The sequence below is a fragment of the Tachysurus fulvidraco genome, chromosome 15, assembly GCF_022655615.1.
Source record: "Tachysurus fulvidraco isolate hzauxx_2018 chromosome 15, HZAU_PFXX_2.0, whole genome shotgun sequence".
NCBI classification, from domain to species: domain Eukaryota; kingdom Metazoa; phylum Chordata; class Actinopteri; order Siluriformes; family Bagridae; genus Tachysurus; species Tachysurus fulvidraco.
This window is the reverse complement of record NC_062532.1, coordinates 2,004,370-2,023,784: the sequence shown is the minus strand read 5'-3', so window position 1 is coordinate 2,023,784 and position 19,415 is coordinate 2,004,370. Positions and strand designations below refer to the sequence as shown.

The 19,415-nt window shown below is 43.1% G+C and overlaps 1 protein-coding gene across 3 annotated transcripts; it reads right to left on the bottom strand.

Annotated features, from left to right (window-relative positions):
- Positions 1 to 325: 325 nt before the first annotated feature.
- On the bottom strand, positions 326 to 19,233 carry abat (4-aminobutyrate aminotransferase). 3 transcript variants are annotated; one of them, XM_027138124.2, is made up of 16 exons: positions 19,027 to 19,233; positions 12,858 to 13,011; positions 11,985 to 12,082; positions 11,842 to 11,871; positions 10,811 to 10,928; positions 8,039 to 8,088; positions 7,854 to 7,934; positions 7,407 to 7,499; positions 6,819 to 6,881; positions 6,082 to 6,145; positions 5,848 to 5,996; positions 5,483 to 5,620; positions 3,891 to 4,058; positions 3,068 to 3,214; positions 2,687 to 2,798; positions 326 to 2,504 (listed from the first exon to the last, which is right to left on the bottom strand). In XM_027138124.2, exons 2-16 carry the CDS (start codon positions 12,919 to 12,921, stop codon positions 2,383 to 2,385), a joined length of 1,497 nt encoding a protein of 498 aa, XP_026993925.1. In that variant the 5' UTR covers positions 12,922 to 13,011; positions 19,027 to 19,233; the 3' UTR covers positions 326 to 2,382. The 3 variants fall into 3 exon arrangements, with proteins under 3 accessions (XP_026993925.1, XP_026993923.1, XP_026993924.1); XM_027138122.2 differs by lacking the exon at positions 19,027 to 19,233 and adding an exon at positions 17,945 to 18,105; XM_027138123.2 differs by lacking the exon at positions 19,027 to 19,233 and adding an exon at positions 15,861 to 16,016.
- Between the last annotated feature and the right edge of the window lie 182 nt (positions 19,234 to 19,415).

Here is a 19,415-nt window from a genome sequence, read left to right as displayed (position 1 = left end):
ATGACTTCTTTTCAATAACGGTGGCTCTGACGGTAACCTCGATAAACTTTATATTACTTTATTGTTGCTATAGTAACAGCTCCTACACGGGGCTTTTGTACCGAACGTCAAACGACGACATTTTTGTTCATTACGGCGATTGAGAAACGATCGAGCCGTCGGCCCGTAAGCCTTCGAGGGTCTGAGAATCGAACCTACGCACACATGAGTCACGGTTGTGTGAGACCGTTACGAAACATAACATTAAACGTGACTTTCTCGACCAATGACTGAAGAAAGCATGTGTTAAATGTGTCGTCCTCTTAAAAAACAAACAAACAAAAAGTCAAACTCCAAAAATGTCAGATTTATTTCTGATTGCGTTTATATTGCTTAGACAATATTTAACTGCGCATCATTACATTTAATATCCTATTTCACACAGTAAACAAACATGGCATTGATACATCATTCGTCGAGGTGTTGTTAGTGGTTAACAGATAATTCACAACTCTATACAATACTGACGGGTTAAAGACAGACGAGCACGGAGTCGTCACGTATACTGGGAGTTTTGCTCTCGTGAACTGAGCGGCTGCGAGTGTTTTCTACTTCTGTCCACGCCGTCTGTCCGCTATATTAACAACAGGATAACGCTAACTACCTTTTATATTACTTTACGTGGACAAACGGGACACTATACGGCATTACCGACATTTAGCTCAAAAATAGTCTAAACATGTAGATAATTTTAGGTGTCTGTGTCTCAGCTGATGAAACTAATAACTAGACCTGGGGGAGGGAAAAAACAAAAAAAACTCACGGTGTCATCATCTATATCTGTATCCCGCTTTATTCTCTTAAAAAAAACGTGGGTTTTTGTGGTGGGACGTTAAACCCTGGTGCACAGATTCTACATGAAAATCCCATGTGTGGTTTTGGAGATCAGTGTTGGTGTGTGACTGTGATCCTGGAGTCGTTAGTACAGTGTGTAAAGTCGGCTTTTTTTTTTTTTTTTTTTTTAAACAAACGAGACTGGAGAAGAACTTGCTATTGCACGGCTTTCTTACCTATAATACCCCTGTTTACGGAACTAGTGTGGAGCTAAAGCTCTTAATTATGTTAAATTTATAATAGTAATAATATTAATAAAAAAAAGGCATGACTTTCAAACACGAAGGAGTACGTGACGGCTCCAGCGACGGTACGGTTCGGTACCTTTTTTCCTGATCAGACACACAGTTTTTATATGTGGCTTAGCACAAAGATCTAAACGGGCTATTTGTGCGTGTGCAGCTAGTTTAGGACGTTCATCACCGGTTCATTAATGATATTAAAAATTAATACGTTCGCTGTGGTGTTCTTCAGGTTCCTACAGCACCTACGTGGACCTGCTACTGAGCCGACTACAATAACACCTCATGGATGCGTAATATTGATGTGGTACTGAATGTGAGGAATGAAGGCAGGTCTGATGTATTCAGCATCCCGAATGATCTGGTGACATTTTACTCCCTACAAAACACTCCAGGACCAGAGTTAGGTGCTGATCTTTCAGCCTCGATGTGTGTATGTGTGTTTGTGAGCGAGATAGTGAGTTTCCTGTGCTGAAGTACAGCATTGTGGGGAGAGCCTGACCTTCCATAGTGTCATTCAGTAGCTCTCACGATACACACCTGATAATCACAGTGACTCATTTGTGTTTTTCCGTTTCGTCCTTTCACTTTTTCACGACCTTACGGTTTTCCCACGAGGGCTTCGTACCCTTTACAGAGCCGCTCTTTGCTCCGAGGTAGATGAAGAGGGTTTATATATTTGAGCTTGTCCTGGATTTGTTCATGTGCTTAAGTCTGACTGAGGAAACTAGTCATCATTTAAAGGTGCAGTTTGTAATTTTAGTGTTGTTTTTTTTATACTTCTATTAATAAAATTTCATTTATTTACATTTTTCAGGGCACAAAACAAGCTCCTGTTTGACGCGCACACACACAGACGCACACACACACAGTTCACCGAACCAGCTCTAAAAATACAAACTGCTCCTTCAAAATAATCTTCACTTACCGAGCGGATCACTGTGATTTACTCCTTTAAAGCTGCTGACTGGTGCATCGACACCTAGAATGACACCTCAGGCTCATTAAAGACAGAGTTTCGGATATAAATCTTAAGAGTGTACTGATGCTGATCCACCATAAAACTCCTGACCCCGTTGTGCTCGTTACAGTGCGAAAGTGTAGAGAGAGTGAGCGCTTTAGAGCGAAATTAAACAAATGATTTATAAAGTGAAGTTAAAAGGTTAGGGGGGAAAAAAAAGGAGGGGAGTGGGGGGGGGGAAGGGGCGACTGCCTGTTTCAGGGGTTTGGACCCTTGTGCTTGTTCTCCTCGGAGCTCCGTGGCGCTTTATTTGTACTCAGACAACACGTCGTTGAAGATGTTGAGGAACTGATGAGCGTGGTACTCTTTGAAGATGAGAGCTGGACGGAAGCGGATGGAATTTTCGCCGCAGCCACCTAGAAGGACACCTGAGGAGAGACACGGGGTGTGAGGACAACAGGCATGATGAAACACTCTGGCCTTTCATGAGCCTAAAATATTACTCTTAAGTCTGAATGCTCATCACACAACGTCCTATACAAGCACTGACCAGAGTAAGAAGTTTATTTTACGTGTGTGTGTGTGAGTGTGTGTGTTCGTTCCTGAATACCTTTGTCCCTGAGTTTGAGCAGAAGTTGGTCCCGGGTGACATAATCTCGGGCATCGATGGCGCAGAAGGTGCCCTGACCACGAGCTCGACTCAGGAAGTGAGGATACTGAGACTGACAGAGAGACAGAGAGAGAAGGAGAGAGAGAGATCTGTGAATAAGGTGTTACAGGCCTTTTTCAGGACGTCGCACATGATACTATCCACTAGAGGGCAGGTTTGAGGTGAACCACTGTACCTTTTATTTTCTTTCAACATTAACTTAAAAAGAAAAAAAAATCAAAACCCAAAAGCTATAAAACTTATTATTTTTAAATAGAAAAACCGACAGTGAATAAATTCATCCAACGTCACAAGGTCTATTAGAGAATCCGCACAAGTTACCTGCAGCTCATAAAGTCCCTGTAACAGAGTCTTCCCAGAGCGAGTCACTTCTTCCAGAAGGTTCTCTCTTCTGATGACATTCAGCACCTCTGAGAGGAACAGGTTCTTAGACGGGTCTCCCATCCACGTGTTAAAGATCCTGTAACCCTGAGCAACGACACACAGAACATGCAACAGCTTCCACAGGGCACAAGAGGGCGCTGTGTGTTCGACTGTAACAGGTGTGCTGTGGGGACGCCCTTACTCAGAAGTGTTACTGTAATTAAAGGCTTTCCAGGAATCCAGGACATCTTGAAAGTCTGGCAGCGTTAAGTAACGATGACAGGATTTGATCTTGAAGTGTGACACGAGATTCTAACTACTTTCGTTTTTACAAAGTTTTCAAAGAAACTATTTTAATAAAAGGGAATTTTGCAGATGTTTATTGTTTATAAATTGGAAGCCTGTGACTTGGTTACTAGCACTAAATAATCACACGTGGTCAATGCAGGAAAATACAGAGCCAACAGGTGCACGCACACACACACACACACGCGCACACACACGCACACATACACACACCGAGGCGCGCACACGCAGGCGCACACGCAGGCGCACACACACTCCTACACGAACGCAGGCACACACACCCACGCAGGCGCACACACACACGCACCAAGGCGTGCACACACACTCATACACGCACGCAGGCACACACGCACCGAGGCGCACGCACACACGCACACAAGCGAGCGTACACACACGCATGCACGAAGACACACACACACACAAAGACACACACACGCACGCAGGCACACACAACACACACGCACGCATGCAGTACCTTATCAGGCTGCAGCTCGTCTTTGTGGAAGTATCCTCCTGTGAGCATCTTCTTGCTGAAGGACACGATCTCAGCAGGGTCGTCTGTGCCCCAGTGCTCGTGGGCCCAGAACTTTCCGGTGGCTCCGCCCCCCGTCTGAACCTCGTCCACGTGAAAAGCGCATCCATGCTGAAAGAGCAGGCAGAACAAACAGCGTCACAGCAAGACAAAGTGTCAGAGCTCCAGGACTGCTGGGAGAAATATACAACACCTGCACTGAACAATAAAAACATGTATATTGTTGTACGGTTATCAAACGATGAGCGACTTTCCCTCCGAGCAGGAAAGCTGGTAAGGCCGTGCAGAGACGTATACTTTAGAATGATCTTTATTTAGTTTGCAAAATGGTAAGATTGAAATGTTTTATCCTAATTTCTGACTTTCTGAATTCTGCAATACGATTTCAATACAATATGAATTAAACAAATGACAACTGATTTATTAGGATTTAATTAGTTATAGTGTCATGAACAAAACCAAAAGCTCCACAATGGCGGTGCTGAAATGAATTATCTTTATGGTAATTAATTTTTGTGCTTATTTCATTTTCTTTCCACATTTCTCTTTCTTTGTCGAAAGGAATGCACCCCCCCCCCCCCAATCTGGTCATGCCAACCAGTGATAAGTGTGTTCTTGTTTTCTTGTTTTTGTACCCTGTGTCTCTGCAAACATAAGCAGGATGGTAAGGCTTGCTGATAATTATCCGAGAAGTTCGGATAAGCGGTAGAAGATGAATGAATGTTATATGTCATCTTCACCTCTTCTGATTTAATGTTCTTGATTTGAGTCTATCCTGTTCTTTTAGTGGTCTTGACAGGATGAAGAAGACAAGATAGGTTGTGAGATTACTCGCAGGACACTCAGTTTCTCTTTGCTCATGTACAGGCTTTCTGACCTTCAATGCTTGGATAAGAGTTCTGGCATACCCCTGTCTATGTCAATAAAACTTAGCCCCCGCCTAATCACGTACACCATAGCTTACTGTATTTTCATTGCGCATATATTCTGTTCTGTCGCTCAGTTCTTTGAGCAGCTGTTTGGAATAAACCAGATTCGATTTCACTCGTGTGGTGAAACGCGGACAAGTGCGAGGAGGAATCTTTCTTACAGGCGGTTTAATGACGACTGCGCATTTGTGTACGAACTGAAACTGTAAACCAAACCCGCAGGTCCGACTCTGTGATTCAGAAATATCTGTCGCCCTTTTCGGCTACGACAAAGAGCGTGTCCTTAAAACTGAAGCTCGCATCAGTTATGCGAGGGCTGGTGCTCCTTTTGGAGCGATCTGAGATGACAGAAATCACCCGAGGAGAGTCGTGTGCTCACTTCTTCGTGCGCTGGGCTTATTTTTATACATAACTAGGTCATAAGATCGATCATTTATTCATTATTTACACCCTCGAGATGATTCCAGAACAATCTAAACATAGCCACAATAATGTATTCAGAAGAGCGTCTATGCGGCGCTCTTACGGCATCCTTATTAAATATCCACACACGGAATTAAAGGAAGCTCTAAACAGCACGGATTCGCACCGTTTTTGCTCCGTTACCTTCCGAGCGATGGTGTGCAGTTTGATGAAGAAGTCAGGTGATGCGTGATTGTCTCCTCCCTCTGCCTGGATGGGCTCGACGATGATACCCGCCACGGGTTTGCCCTTCTGCCTCCACTTCACAATCAGATCCTCCACCTGATCCACACGCAGGGGGAAAACCTCACACCATGAGCTCAGAAAGACTTTTAAACACGTATTAAATTCCTATTCCGTCTGTATAGTGTTAGATTTGTGAGACACGTGCTACACATGAGCTCAGGGTGTGATGTCACTAAAACATGTTCGTGGTTGCTAGATGAAGATATTCATAGACAGATATTACAAACATCATAAAGGCATTGAACGAGTGGAGGAACTGTGACCTCCTCGAGACAGCGAGCCTCCTCCTGGGCGTTCTCTTGAACAAACTCCTCCAGCGGATACTTGAGCCTGGGGAAGGGCGCGATGGGCCAGTCCAAAGACGGGATGTCCAGCTTGTGAATGGCTTTGGAGTGAGTCGTCGCCAAGCAACCTGAGAAAGAGTCGACACGGGTGTAAAGACAGAGGAATTGATCCGAATGCTTCGGGATGCAGTTTATATAGAATATCAGACTTACCCATAGTTCTCCCGTGAAAGGCTCCCATAAAAGACAGGATGCTCAGATCTGGACATCCAGGACTCTGCAAGCACACACACACAAAGCTTTTTCCTTAATGACGGATTGATTAGTGTGATCATCTTAAAGCTGTGAAGTTAAACACTAAGCAGGACGACACTCGTGTTTATTCAAGCAGCCAAGACGTCTGAAAAGACTTCTATTCAGAAACATTTTGAATAGCGCAGATTCTCTTAATTCTCCTGTACGATTATGAGCACAAATGTATTCTCTTTATACAATAAATACCAAGCTGAACTTGTTTAATTCATTTTGAGCTGAAAATGGTTTCGATCCATCACATTAGCACATGTTCACAAACACATAGTTAGACAGCTTTAATTATGCCTGCGTGATTCATTTGATATAGAACTGACTAAAATATGATGGAATGATGTAACCTCACGGACTAATGCTGTCGCATTTCGGCACATGGTACAGTTCCCTCCAGAAGTACTGGAACAGCACGTTTCTAATGGGCACTGGTGTGTGTGCTAAACAACACAAAGCCACCCTTTAGGAACATAAATGCCTAACATTTCATCATTTAAACATTTAAACCCCAACATGACTTTCAGTGACATCAGAAACTGTTTACACAATGACTTTGTGCTCAGACCCAAAAGTCTTGAGCTTGCAGTTGCAGTATTTACAGATCAGATGACCAGATGATGTGGACTGGTGTTGTAGTGAGTTACCTGGTTAATCATACAGGAGCTTGTTTCCTCTGGTGTATGAGTATTGGTGCCTCTCTCTTTGTTCTAAATGGGAAATCACACACACACACACACACACACACACAAACCACACACGCACAAACACACACCACAAACACACACACAATCCCACAACACACACACAAACCACAAACACACACACACACAAACCACAAACACACACAAACCACAAACACACACCCACCCACAACACACACACAAACCACAAACACACACAAACCACAAACACACACACAAACCACAAACACACACACACACCACACAAACACACACATGACTTAATCTGGAGTCCTACTCGGTACATTTTTGTAGTACACAATATGCTAAAAAAGAGATATTTCAGGAGCGAAATACAAACGAGACTAAAACAACACTATTGTATGGAGAAAATGACAATTATATTACATCATGTTCCATCAACAACAAGCACTAAAACAATAACAATTTCATTCTGCATTTCAACAGTAAGACTTGTCATATGTGAGTCTTTAACCATATTATATGTGTGTGTGTGTGTGTGTGTCTGATGTGTGTTAACTGTGGACTCACTTTGTACCAGATGAACATGGCCTTGAAGGCGTTCTCGTTAGAGCAGGAGCCACACGCCATGGTCTGCACCCGGGTCATTCCACTGGGAGCCATCTGGTGGTGGTGGTGGTGAGGGGTTTGGGGGGTATTAGACACTTCATATAACCAAAGCAATACTTTAGAGCAATGCTATTATACAAAAAATAAGCCCTATGTCTAGTCCTGAGGTTCTACACAGTTCTACAGACAGAACTGAAGTGTAAATGATTATTAAAAAAGGACCTATTTACTGTATACACCTCACAGCACAGAGACTGCTGCAGCGAGTGCATAAGCTGGAGGCGGCTGCAGGAATGAATCACGTTTAGGATGACGTTACGTCTTGGCTGTGTGTCTGTACTGCTGTACTTACGATTAACACTTCGTTTAAAGGCTTTTTTCAAGCTGCTGTTATTTTTTTATCCTCACCGAAAGCAGACTTTCAGTCAGCTTTTCAGGAAAGTTCTCAGGTGGCAGGATTCCAAGTGCCGGGCGGTTAACAAACGCACTCTGAGGAACAGAAAGGGAAACGAACGTTAAGGTCGTGGATGGAATGCAGTCAGACCTGAGGTGCTTTATGCGTCACTACATCACTACACGCGGTGCCGTCTTACCAGATTGTTGGGACTGCTGAGCACTTTCATCAAAGCCGGATGATTATAACCTGTGTGAAATCACAACGGAAACGTTAAACAGATATTTGCACACGGCTTTAACCGTGTAGGCGTTTTTTGGTGTCGTCGTGGGGGAGCCGTAATGTCGTATAAACCGTATGCCGCGCAGTGACCAAACAAACCCACGCTGCAGTAACCACAATGAGTCTGGAGGCTGTGGACAATATGAGCTGCACATAATGAGAGTCTCTGTGATTCTGTGCGTCGTACGACAGCAGCTCCGCCTCGGTTAAGCGGCACCTGAAGCAAATAGTGTCTGAAGGTCAAATCGCTTCAGACATAATTGTATGAGAAAGGAAGAAAGTATGTGTCTAGTGTGGGACTCTTAAACAAACGCTAAAAAGGCGAGAGACAAGGACAAAATCTCTCGATGAAGATTCTTCTTTATTCGCAGCGAGGGACGTAAAATCGTCAAGTCTCTCGACATCCAGCACTTTACAAGTCGATTAAACTATTAACCGAGACACAGAGATGAATAGGGTTACATCAGTTACAATATTAACACTAGTTCCTATAAAGCTACGCTTTATTTCCAGCACAGCCTTTGATATCGTATTTAAAGTCACATCGTAGATCAGAGGTCGTCGTCTGATGGACCGCGGTACGGATTCGATTACACATCGACGAGTTTGGCTTCTGTAGCAGTTCCTTTCTTGTGCTTGATCCAAATTCATCGTTAAATGCCTTGTTGAATTTGATGCACAGGCAACTTACAGTCAACAAAATTATTGGCACCCTTTACATTCTGTAGTTTTCTGAATTACTGGATTTTTTTTTTTGTTCTCTGGGTGTCTAAGAGAGATAAGAAACGTGTCTCGACCATCAGCTACCGTTTACTAGGACGCTTTCAGAGCTCAGAGGAAAGAGGTCAAATCTGCTCTTATGTTTTGCTCTAAAACACACATTTCTTCCCTGCAAGTGTTTTTTGCCGTCATGGCCGACGCACTCGGTCTCTCTCTCTCATTATCCGAGAGCACAAATCGGCGCCCGAATGTAATAAACATCGCGGTGTGAAGTGGCCGAATAGTGCTGTGGCAGTGCTGTAATAACACAAAGACCTGATTACGCTCTTCATTTCTGCCCACTATTCATTTGTGTCCTGTCTGATGATGTTGAAGAAGCAAGGGGAAGAAATCAAATCAACTTAATCTCATCATATCTGCGGGTACCGGAGCGTGCGGGCGAGCGAGCGAGCGAGAGAGAGAGAGAGAGAGATGAGATCCGACTTCAGTCGATTTGTCAGAACTGACGGAATATGAAAAGGACGGCTGAACCGTGTGCCGTAGAGATGATGATGTGTGTGTGATGTATATAGAGAGAGCTGGAGTATATCCTGCTGTGTGTCACCTCTCCAGCTGTCGGTCACACGTCATCAGTCAGCCTCAGTTCTCCCAGGAGACACAGCTAACTAAAGACTAACAAACATCCGATGTGGACCGGCACACAGGAAACCTCACACACTTATTATTACAGCACGTGTATTATTATTAGAACACTTGGTTTCATATAAACTCTTTAATTTTTTTATTTTCTGTTAATTTATATATATTTCCAAATCTTTATATGCTTTACTCGGCTACACGATCTAATCTGTAAGCTGATGAGTTTGTTTAATAGCGAGGACACTTTGTTATTGTTTATTTAAGCCTCATCTCCTTAACTTTCATGTCCAACTTCACTTTTTCTCATACCGTCCTTGGGGTAGGGCCGGGCGATAATACGATAACGATATGTATCGCGATAGACACGTGATCGATATCGATAAAAAAAATGTATTCGATAAAACGCTCGATATTTTTTATTCTTCGTCGGAAAAAAACAGAGGTTACGTTAACAAAGGCACTCGCTCTCTGGTAACCTAGCAACGTAGGGAGTGACACGCCAACAGCCAATCATGTAACAGTATCATTCCTGCTGGATTCCTCTTCAGTAACCAGCAACCGATGAGCAGGGAACGAGCCGCGGCGATTGAGGAAATTGTAAATAAAAGAGGAAAAATCAGCGACTTTTTCATTTTTCTGCAGGTTTTATATTACACACAACGTTACTGTAGTGTATCAGGTTTGTGTTTTATATCACAGACGTATCTCAGTCTACCTCAGGTTTATTTCTCTTTACTAAACACTGCACATATTTTACATACTTTATTCCCCAGAAGGTGAACAGCTAGTGAACTTCCTCACACTAAACCTGCACTAAATTCTCAGGTTTCTCTGTTTATATTTAACACGTTGCGCTATTTTATTTTATTACACTTTATTAAGCATTTATTACATTTTCTTTCATTTCTCACTTTAAATGTTAAGAGATAATAGTTAAGTGTTCGTTGTGACTTTAGACTCATGTTTACATTATAATTATTGGAGGTTTCCTGGTTGTCGACGTTTCTGCCTTAATAACTGAGGGATTCTGATCAGAGGAAGGTTAAGTTTCGAATAAAAAAGTTTAAATCTAATATATTTTTCTCCTGGTCCTTATTTTAAATGGGTCATAAAAAAAATATCGATAATTATCGATATCGACCTACATGATACGCTGATATCGTGATACACTTTTCAGCCGTATCGCCCAGCCCTACCCTGAGGTCAAGCTACAGGTTCGGCTACAACCCGGGGGGTGTTGACCAATCGCAGACCTCATAATGAGTTGACATGGCGGTTCATGTAGCCTGAAAGACAGTCTGACGTGCAGAGATCACATCACAGGACGTACCCAGAGGAATAGACGAGATCTGCGTGTACAGATCCAGCATTCGGTTGCCGTCGGCATCCACCAGGTAGTTTCCCCGGCTCTCCTCATAGTTGCAGAAGAAATTAATTGCTCCCACGTTCTGTGAAGCGAAAAGAAGACAAAAAAACCGAGCGGAGATGAAAGGAGTGTTTAGGTGCGACTCGTGGTGTGTGTAAAAAGCTGCTACTTCAATAAGCTCTGTGGAAATTTCTTCATGGACCATAGAGCGCCTTTTAAAACCATCTGCCATGTCAGCGTTCCTCTACGCTCCAGTGTTCTGGGGGGACGTTTAAAGGGCCAGCGAGCTGCTGTTAGAGAAGTCGTCGATACCTTCTGACCGATCGGAAGCACCAGAACTAATCGGTTGAGTAAATAGAGCTGGTTTGACGGTGTACGATATTAAACCGACGAACGAGAAAAAAAAAAAAGCTCTGGATATCTGTAATATGTCTCAATGAGGGGTGGAGAACTTTATGATGAAATTCAGTACTGCTGCTTAGCTACATTTCTCCAGACAAAAGAGCAATAAAGTCTGTGATAGTGGTACAATAAAAAAAACGCAATATCATTACGGATATACGACGTGCGCTTTTAAAAGAACGGGTTGAATTAGTGCCGTGTCGCAACATGCCCATAACCACAGAGGCTGCTTCTTTGTGTTCCCTTTCTCTCTGCTTCCTGTCTGCTTTAACGTGTAAACGTTCACGGCTTGCTGCATCACAGAGCCCGTACGCTGCTAAAGAAACAGGACTATGCCGTGTGTATGTTACAGAAATAGTCCTGAGTGTGTTCGAGCACTGTGTGCGACTGTTAACTTTATCCCTTGACCATAGGCGGCGGTCAGCCGTCGTATTCGCACCACGGCGCTGTGCAGAAAGTCAGCTCGCAGTTGCTGGGGTGAGAAAAACAGACCAGAGCTCCTAAAGTTATTTCCTGAATTACACGACAAGTGACGGCCGGAGCCTGTGAGCTGGAGCTGTGAGGGGAATATTAAGGTGGACTGCAGTACTGACCTGGATTTCTCCCAGCTGCCTTGTCAGTTCCTGTTTAGAGAGGAACGGAAACAACAACGTGATCGTTAGGGCGAAGCGACACAAGGGATTTTAATTCTAAAGTGAAAGATGCAATAAGCAAAGGGTCGAGGATGAGATCAAACCTTTGACCTGGGCCCCGGTACAGGAGTCTTCATGGACGGAGCGTCGTATTCAAACTCCGAGACGGTCTTCGTAGCTGTCTGACTGACGTATCTGCAGCCTGCGGGTTATAAATATATGAGACATCGAATGGAAATCGCAGCACCTCAAGAAGATATTTCATGTTACTGAACATTTTTTCTTTTCAACTAAATAGGTATAAAATCGCGAACTCGTCCGTGATCGTCTGTAAACGGTGCCGATGACGTTGAAGTTAACGCGTAAATGTCAGCGGAGGGTTTAGGAACAGGAAAGTTAGAAGACCTGATACTAATCCCAACTAATCTGCATATTAACTGACTGTTCATATCAAAAGAAAGAAAGGTTTCTGAAAACCTAGTCAAATTTTTCTAGAATTGTTAGAAAGTAAAGTCTTTTCTAAACGTTTAGTCTTTCTATTATTTTTTTTTCCCTCCCACATTTTGTTCCTCTTGTCCTGAGACAGAAGCACATTCATTTCCTTCCTGGCGGGCGTGGTCTGTTCCCGGATGGCCCCGCCCCCACCCACAGAACATCTGGGGTTCACTGAAAGTTCAGACAGGAAGATGAAGCTCGTGCTACAGATTTAACTCTCTCTAGATCGCGACCCGATTAAACAGAGCTTTCTGCTCTCTGTATCTTGTCTAAACTAGTGGTTCGTGTTCATTCACGTAATCTTCTTTCCGATGTTGAAAAAGTCTGGACTCTAGACTCTCTCTGTGAGACGTACTTGCTTGTTTAACCAGCTCTTTACGTTACGTAAGTGTTGCCTTAACACTCGATCTAGTCAAGGGACAGGTTATGATTTTATGGCTCCTTCTGCCTCTTTTATCTGTCGGATATGTTCTGTCTTTTACCTCGAGGCACGAGGCGCAGGTTCTGCCGAAGGGACAGGGTCAGGTTACGGCTGAGGAGCGCCATGTAGAGCTCTTATACAGGGACAAAGGCAGAGAGAGAGAGAGAGAGAGAGAGAGAGAGACAGGGGCTCGGAGCACCTGCCTTTCACGACACCTGCGGATAAAGCAAACAAAACAGAGTTAAAAATAAAAATATTACTCATTTTCTACACATAGTGCAGATTATTAGAAAATGCAGCTTTTCAGAGTTTATTTATTTATTTAAAACAAATAACGTGCGATATGTTGGAGCTGGTGTGGGTTTAGCGTCCCTGAATACAGGAATAACAGACGAGCGTCCATGCGACCGATTACTCGTTCTCTTGTCTCATGGTACAGGAACTCGTCCTATTAAGGCATCAAAGATTCCCAATAAATACAGATGTAAGTTTTGTTTTGTAGCCCGTCGAACCAACTTTCTGCTGCATCGACGGGAAGCGAATGTCCACCGACGTCTGATCTTCAAATGCTTCGGCTGAGATCCAGCTCCAACACAGAGACAAATCTGTGTAACTTATACAGATATATATGAATCCGTTTCTTTTAGACTCGGTGCTTTTCTCTGCTGAATCGATAACCGCCGTCTGTGATGAGTGCGTTCAGGAAGAAATGCCAGCGAAGCTTTGGTTTATTATGAAGCTCTCGACACAAATGGCTTTTAGAGAAACTCTCAGGGATCGATATCTAATCACATCTAACTCTTTATCTTCCTGGAGAATCAGAGAGTCACCCAGACACCAAGTCTCTAATCTCCACCGTACTCTAGTGTAATTAATTACATTCGACTGTCGTGATGCACGTATCAGCTAGGAGCTACTGTTAGTCTCAGAATATTCTGTGAATGCAGCTCTATCGTTGGAAAGCAGCAGACGCCTCGCGGGTCCGTCCGGTCAGCGCCGAGCCTTCACGACGGTGACTGATGCTGACGCTCCGAGGCGCCGTTAAACCTCCCGACACGCGAGCGCCCAAACACCACAGTCCTGGTTAAGCGAGACGACGAGTCTACCATATGCCACGTCTACCATATGCTTACGGACGGCTCTGTGTGGGCACCGATGATAAAGAAGAACTTTACTGGGCTTTCTGTGAAGCGTTAACGAGGCTGATGATTTCTTTTGTTTCCTTTTGTTGAATAAATCTCAGTAAATAAATGACACCTCTAACAGTGAGTCACGGACTCAGTTTTAAGTGAAAACCTTTATCTATCTATAACACAGGGCAAAGAGAGGTCTGACATCACCGCTGTCAAATATCGGCTTCCATAATTAGCATATAAAGGCATTTAAACGTGCAGAAACCGATCCCTCGTCCTCCTGCCTCCATCTTCCTTCCAAACTACTTCTGACCTATCCGTGCTGTCCCTCTAAATTCACCACCATAAGTCAGTTTAAACAGAACTGCTAACTGTAAGTACAGTATCAGGGATTAATGAAGACGCCAGTCGCCGTCTGTGTCTTTATTCTCCGTCCTAGCAGGAGGCACGGAGTGAGATTGTGTCTTCCTTCTGCTCCACATTCGGGGGAAACGGTTACGTAACAGTGCCGGCCGACTCTGACAGGAATGTTCTAGCAGCGCGTGTTATTATCAGGAGCCCCCTCGTCCAGACTGGATAGAACTGGTTTGTTCTGGAGGCGCTACGTACACCCAGGACACTTAAGATGGAGCGAGTGGGTGAACCGATCTGAAGTTTTTGAGTGACAGAGATTCCAACAGTTCGTCTGCCACTCGTATATTTTCTAGTGTGCAGAGAAAGATGAAGAAAAGCCAGACTACAGATGTGTCTTCAGTGATTATTTATTATTAACCACAAGCAATTACAGAAACTACTTCTGGCAAAAGGGTTAGTTTTTGTTGTATTTAAATCACAAGATTACACCAGAGACAATAGCTGTGAAAAATCCCTTTACTCGGACGAACACTTCTCCGTTGCTTGTGTGTCCGAGTTCCTAGATGAGGCTGTGTGAAACAATTGCCTCCCTTTTCTCCACTCCCCTTGTTGCTTTGGGGGACTCCGGTGCAGTCCAGCTCATTATTATGCAGATCTTGACTGCACCGGGGAAACATCTCATTTTCATTAAAAACAAAAAACAAAAAACCAAACAAATCCAGGCCTCTGGCTCTGACTTAAGCTCTGAGCACGTTTTGTAATCGGAAAGCGGACGAGTCTGGCGCTGCCGGAGGACGTCTCTCCACGTGACGACTCGAAGGTAAAAGCAACAACACAAGCGTTCTCCCCACTAGACCCATTACCCAGGACCATTAAGATGCTAATCACCGCTGTATTACACGACCTCGCCTCATGAGCTCGGCGGAAATGGAGGCTGTGAGATTTTAAAACACCTGGCATCCTTCCTGTTCTATAAAGATTAGGAAGCTTTATTGAGAGCGCTCTTTACAGTGGTGTGGAGCTTTTATAAGGTCAGTACTCGAATTTTAATGGTGGTGAAAATTAGAGAGTACTTAAAAATGGCATTTTGTTTGTTTATTTATTTATTTAAAACAGCGTTTTCTGTCGAAAGTCATAAAGATACCAAGATTGTTCAATTCGAGTCCGGTTATTGTTTTTGGGAGCAGAATATCCAGATCATACGCAGCACGTACGGCAGAACTGAACGAACAACCCCGAGTGAATAAATCCCCCTGAAAGCCGTGCAAGCAAAAGTGGAATCTGTAAATCGATAGAACAAATGGTCCATTTCACATCTGCACGTCCTGCCCACAACTCAGCAGGATTTTCTCAAGGCTTCAAAACATTTCTCGGCTCCAAAACCAACTCCTTTTCAGGAGGAAAAGTAAAGAACAATAGTTCTTCTAAACATGGGGTAAATGTTACTCCACAGTTGCCAAGGAAACCACACCATGGAGAATACGAAACGTTGGATGTAACAACACATGAAGCATAAAATTGATTTCAAAATCGTAGGTTTTCTCTGACAAAATTTCTACAAAAACCACAGTACAAACCTTAACGCTCTAATCCGGTGAACAATGGAGGCGTCTTCACCCACGGGTCTACAGGCAATGCTGTGTGGCCCAAAATGATGTACAAATGAACCACGTTCAAAGTCCTGGTGTAGTTAATATGTAACTACCAGCAAGGCTGTAGGCCGAGATCACGCTGTTACACACTCCGAGACTCGTCCTGCACCATTACATTCTTCAGTAGGGTCATCGCGGTTAGTCACGTCGTGCGATCAAACGTTACCTCACCACTAAGCCTATGTTTCCAGATTAAAATGCATTTCTTTCTATTTGTTTTGTTCCTTACTGAATTCACTACCGTTCGCACTTCAATCCAGCTGCAACCGGCCAAAGATTTCACAAACCTCCTACCGTACCCTTGGACTTGCTCCAGGTCGCTATGCTACACTGCTGCTTTTTTATGATGATACTTTATTGTCAGAACATGTCATGCATCGCAGTAGATTTTCTATGTTTGTCACAATCATCTCTTACACAACATCACTTAATCCACAAACTCACTCTTACTACATCCCACTACACAACACGGCACATTTACAATACTCTTGATTAACGATTAAGTGTCATACTTAACTCAAGGATCACCTGATGCACAAAGGTTCCTACACTGCTAAGTTCGCTGCTACTCATAGCATGTTCCTGCGCTGAAGATCTCAGACATGATAATGTACGGTGCTTTGCTTTTGGGTGACTTTTGATGGAATATCATCCTCAAATATATTTCAGAAAGGGTAGATCCGGGAATTTGAGCACATAGCTAGCACAACGATTGAGAACGGCCTCGGGTCTCAGATACCTACAGGGCGAAGGAGCAGCGTGACCTTTTGAGGTCTTTAGAAGACAAACCCTTTGAGATCATTTGTTAGTTATACGGAAAACAAAAGTGACAGTTTGCATAAGCAGTGGAGTTCTTCTCCTTTTGACCAAGTGTTGTTGGTCCTTAAGGCTTCTTGTTCTTCACAGGATCAGGATATTTAAAAAAAAAAAAACCACCTGGACCCTTTAGTCACTGCTGTTACCATACTATGGAAATATCTAACTGCAACTTGCATAATTTTAAGCAAATTGTTCATGATTGTCGTATATTTTAATAATTTGAGAATGCTGACTCGTCCCTTTTTTTACTGCGACATTTTGAGCTCGTCGGTCAAAAAAGCTTCAAGTTCGACTCACGACGTCAAAGTCAAAGATGAAACGGTGAAACGTGGAATCATCACACTGATCAGAGGAACCGACGTACACCAACAGAGAAACACGATGATCCAAATAAACCCTGTTAAACAAATGACTCGCACGGTTTTGCATAACAAACATCTGACATTTAACAAGAAACACCTTGGGCACTTTTATCACATCCTGTATCAACCTGCTCCCAGTTCTCCCAGTCGTCCCAGTGTCCTCGCCTCACGGCTTGTTGTGACGTCACCACATGACCGCGTGACGTCACGTCCACTCAAACTGTTAGCATTTTTAGCTGCATTTTGACACAGTCCCCCCCCCTCAGGTGTGAATAAGATTAGTGACTGAAACAAACAAACGAACAAACTTTTTAATCCATATTCATTTATAAACAGGAGCTTTTAATGATGAAGAGCATCACTTTGTATGCTTTTACTCTTCTCTTTACATGAGGATTTATTATAACACCAAATGGTCACCAATTAACTAGTTGTGTCTCGCTTTATTTATTTATTTAAAGGCAACCCCGACTGGGAACAGGAATAACATCCGGTTCTGACCGGTTTCATCCTGTCACTTAGCAGCAATGCTCAAATAATCATCTACTGTATAGTGCTAGCTGACTAGCTGCAAACAAAAATACGAGCAGTTACGGATGAGTTTATTCCGGTTCTGAGGCACAGTATCGAAAAAGCTCCACTAAACGCCTCCAGTCTCTTAATAAACGAGTAAAATTGTGGAGTCGTTTAGCTTTAAACACAAACCCGAGGCAGCTCGTGACTCGTCAGTGCGCGTGCACACTTAGTTACAGGTTATTACACCGCATCATAATGATGGAGAACAGCTGCACAGTTCATACTGTCAAAGCAGCAAAAATAACATCTCACCAGGCGCCTTTTCTTCTCTTCGGAAAGCTGCACGGTTTGTCGAAGCTTAGGAGAAATTAATAAACAAATAAACAAACAAACAAAAACGTAAATTTAAGCTGTTTAAACGAACAGAGACTTCAACACGTCGCTAGGAGACTGGCTTCTGTACAAGTAGGCGGGTCCTGATGGACCACTTCATTCGCCTCAGCCAATCAAAACAGAGAGGTGGCCAGCAGAGTCGCCAATAGGAAATGAGTAAACTCATCCACGCTTGATCCCGCCCACAATTGGACAGGTTCATGGGGCTGTTTTCTTCTCACGTCTACATTAACACGTGAGAGAGGGGTTTTTATTTACTTTTTTTTTTTTTTGATTAAATTTTGGAAGCTTTCTCACATTATCACCTATTGATTTAGTGTGTAAAATTAATGACCAGTTGGAAAAAATGTAGCTCTTATCAGAATTACAGCCAATATGTCTGTACAGCTACAGCAGGTCTGTCTATCATAACATTGATCACAATTATTATTTGTCATTAGTTCTAATTCAGATGAGGATATTGATCATTATTGTTTTTTAACCCCCCCTCCCAGTTTTGCACTCCCTTTGAGATGTTATTTGCACTCACCACTGCATCACAAAGACTTTTCAGAATCAGAATCAGGTTTATTGTGTGTTCATGTTGACACATACAAGGGAATTTGATACCAGCTGTTTGTGACTCTCAAAAGTACAGACATAAATAACACTATACTATATATACTCTCGCTATACATCGTATTTCTCACGCAGAAAAAACATTTTGACTATTTATCATATATTTAATATGTGTATTTAAAAAAAACGTATCAGTCCGCACCGCTGTCTCTATGGGAACCGGGCAGGAATCGAGCGCGTCACCTCGAGTTCTTAGTCGAGCCTGACACTTATTAGCCAATCAAAAAAAGAGACTACACGATAGCCAAAGTTTATAGCACAAAGCAAGTGAAGTTTTTCAACTGTGGAGGTTTGAATGTGTTCATTTGTGGCTTGTTTTAATCGTTAATATGGTGTCGCAGGAAAAAAAGAGTAAAATATCAGCAAAATGTGAACAAACTTGCCTTGGTTGATATTTGATTCCCTCGAACACCAAACGATTCCTTTGGCAGCGCCGAATGAGACAATTTGTATTAAGAATTAAAAAACAAAAACAACAGTTAATTTTCTACACACGTGTGGAATATTAAGTCAACTCGCACTCTGAACTCTGAAGGAAACTTCTGTAGTGACCAGCGTCTAAAAATAAAAGCTCAGAAACACTATACTTCTTTGCCTAGCCGGGTGTCGTTCGCAAAGGAGTCGGTTCTTCGAGTATTTAGATTCGACTCGCATATGTGACTCGTGTAAGCGCACGTGAGCTGTTTTTTTTGTCTTATGTTGTTTTATACGCAAATGGCATTTCCTACATTTACAAAGAAAGCGATTACATGCCTTCACGTTCAGAGTCGGC

Excerpts from the sequence above, each read along its gene's own strand:
- abat (XM_027138124.2), bottom strand. The coding sequence starts at position 12,921 with ATGGCGCTCCTCAGCCGTAACCTGACCCTGTCCCTTCGGCAGAACCTG. Across the intron at positions 8,089-10,810 it reads GATCTCGTCTATTCCTCTGG|GTTATAATCATCCGGCTTTG; the intron begins GTACGTCCTGTG and ends GATTTCACACAG. Across the intron at positions 3,215-3,890 it reads ACGAGCTGCAGCCTGATAAG|GGTTACAGGATCTTTAACAC; the intron begins GTACTGCATGCG and ends GTCGTTGCTCAG.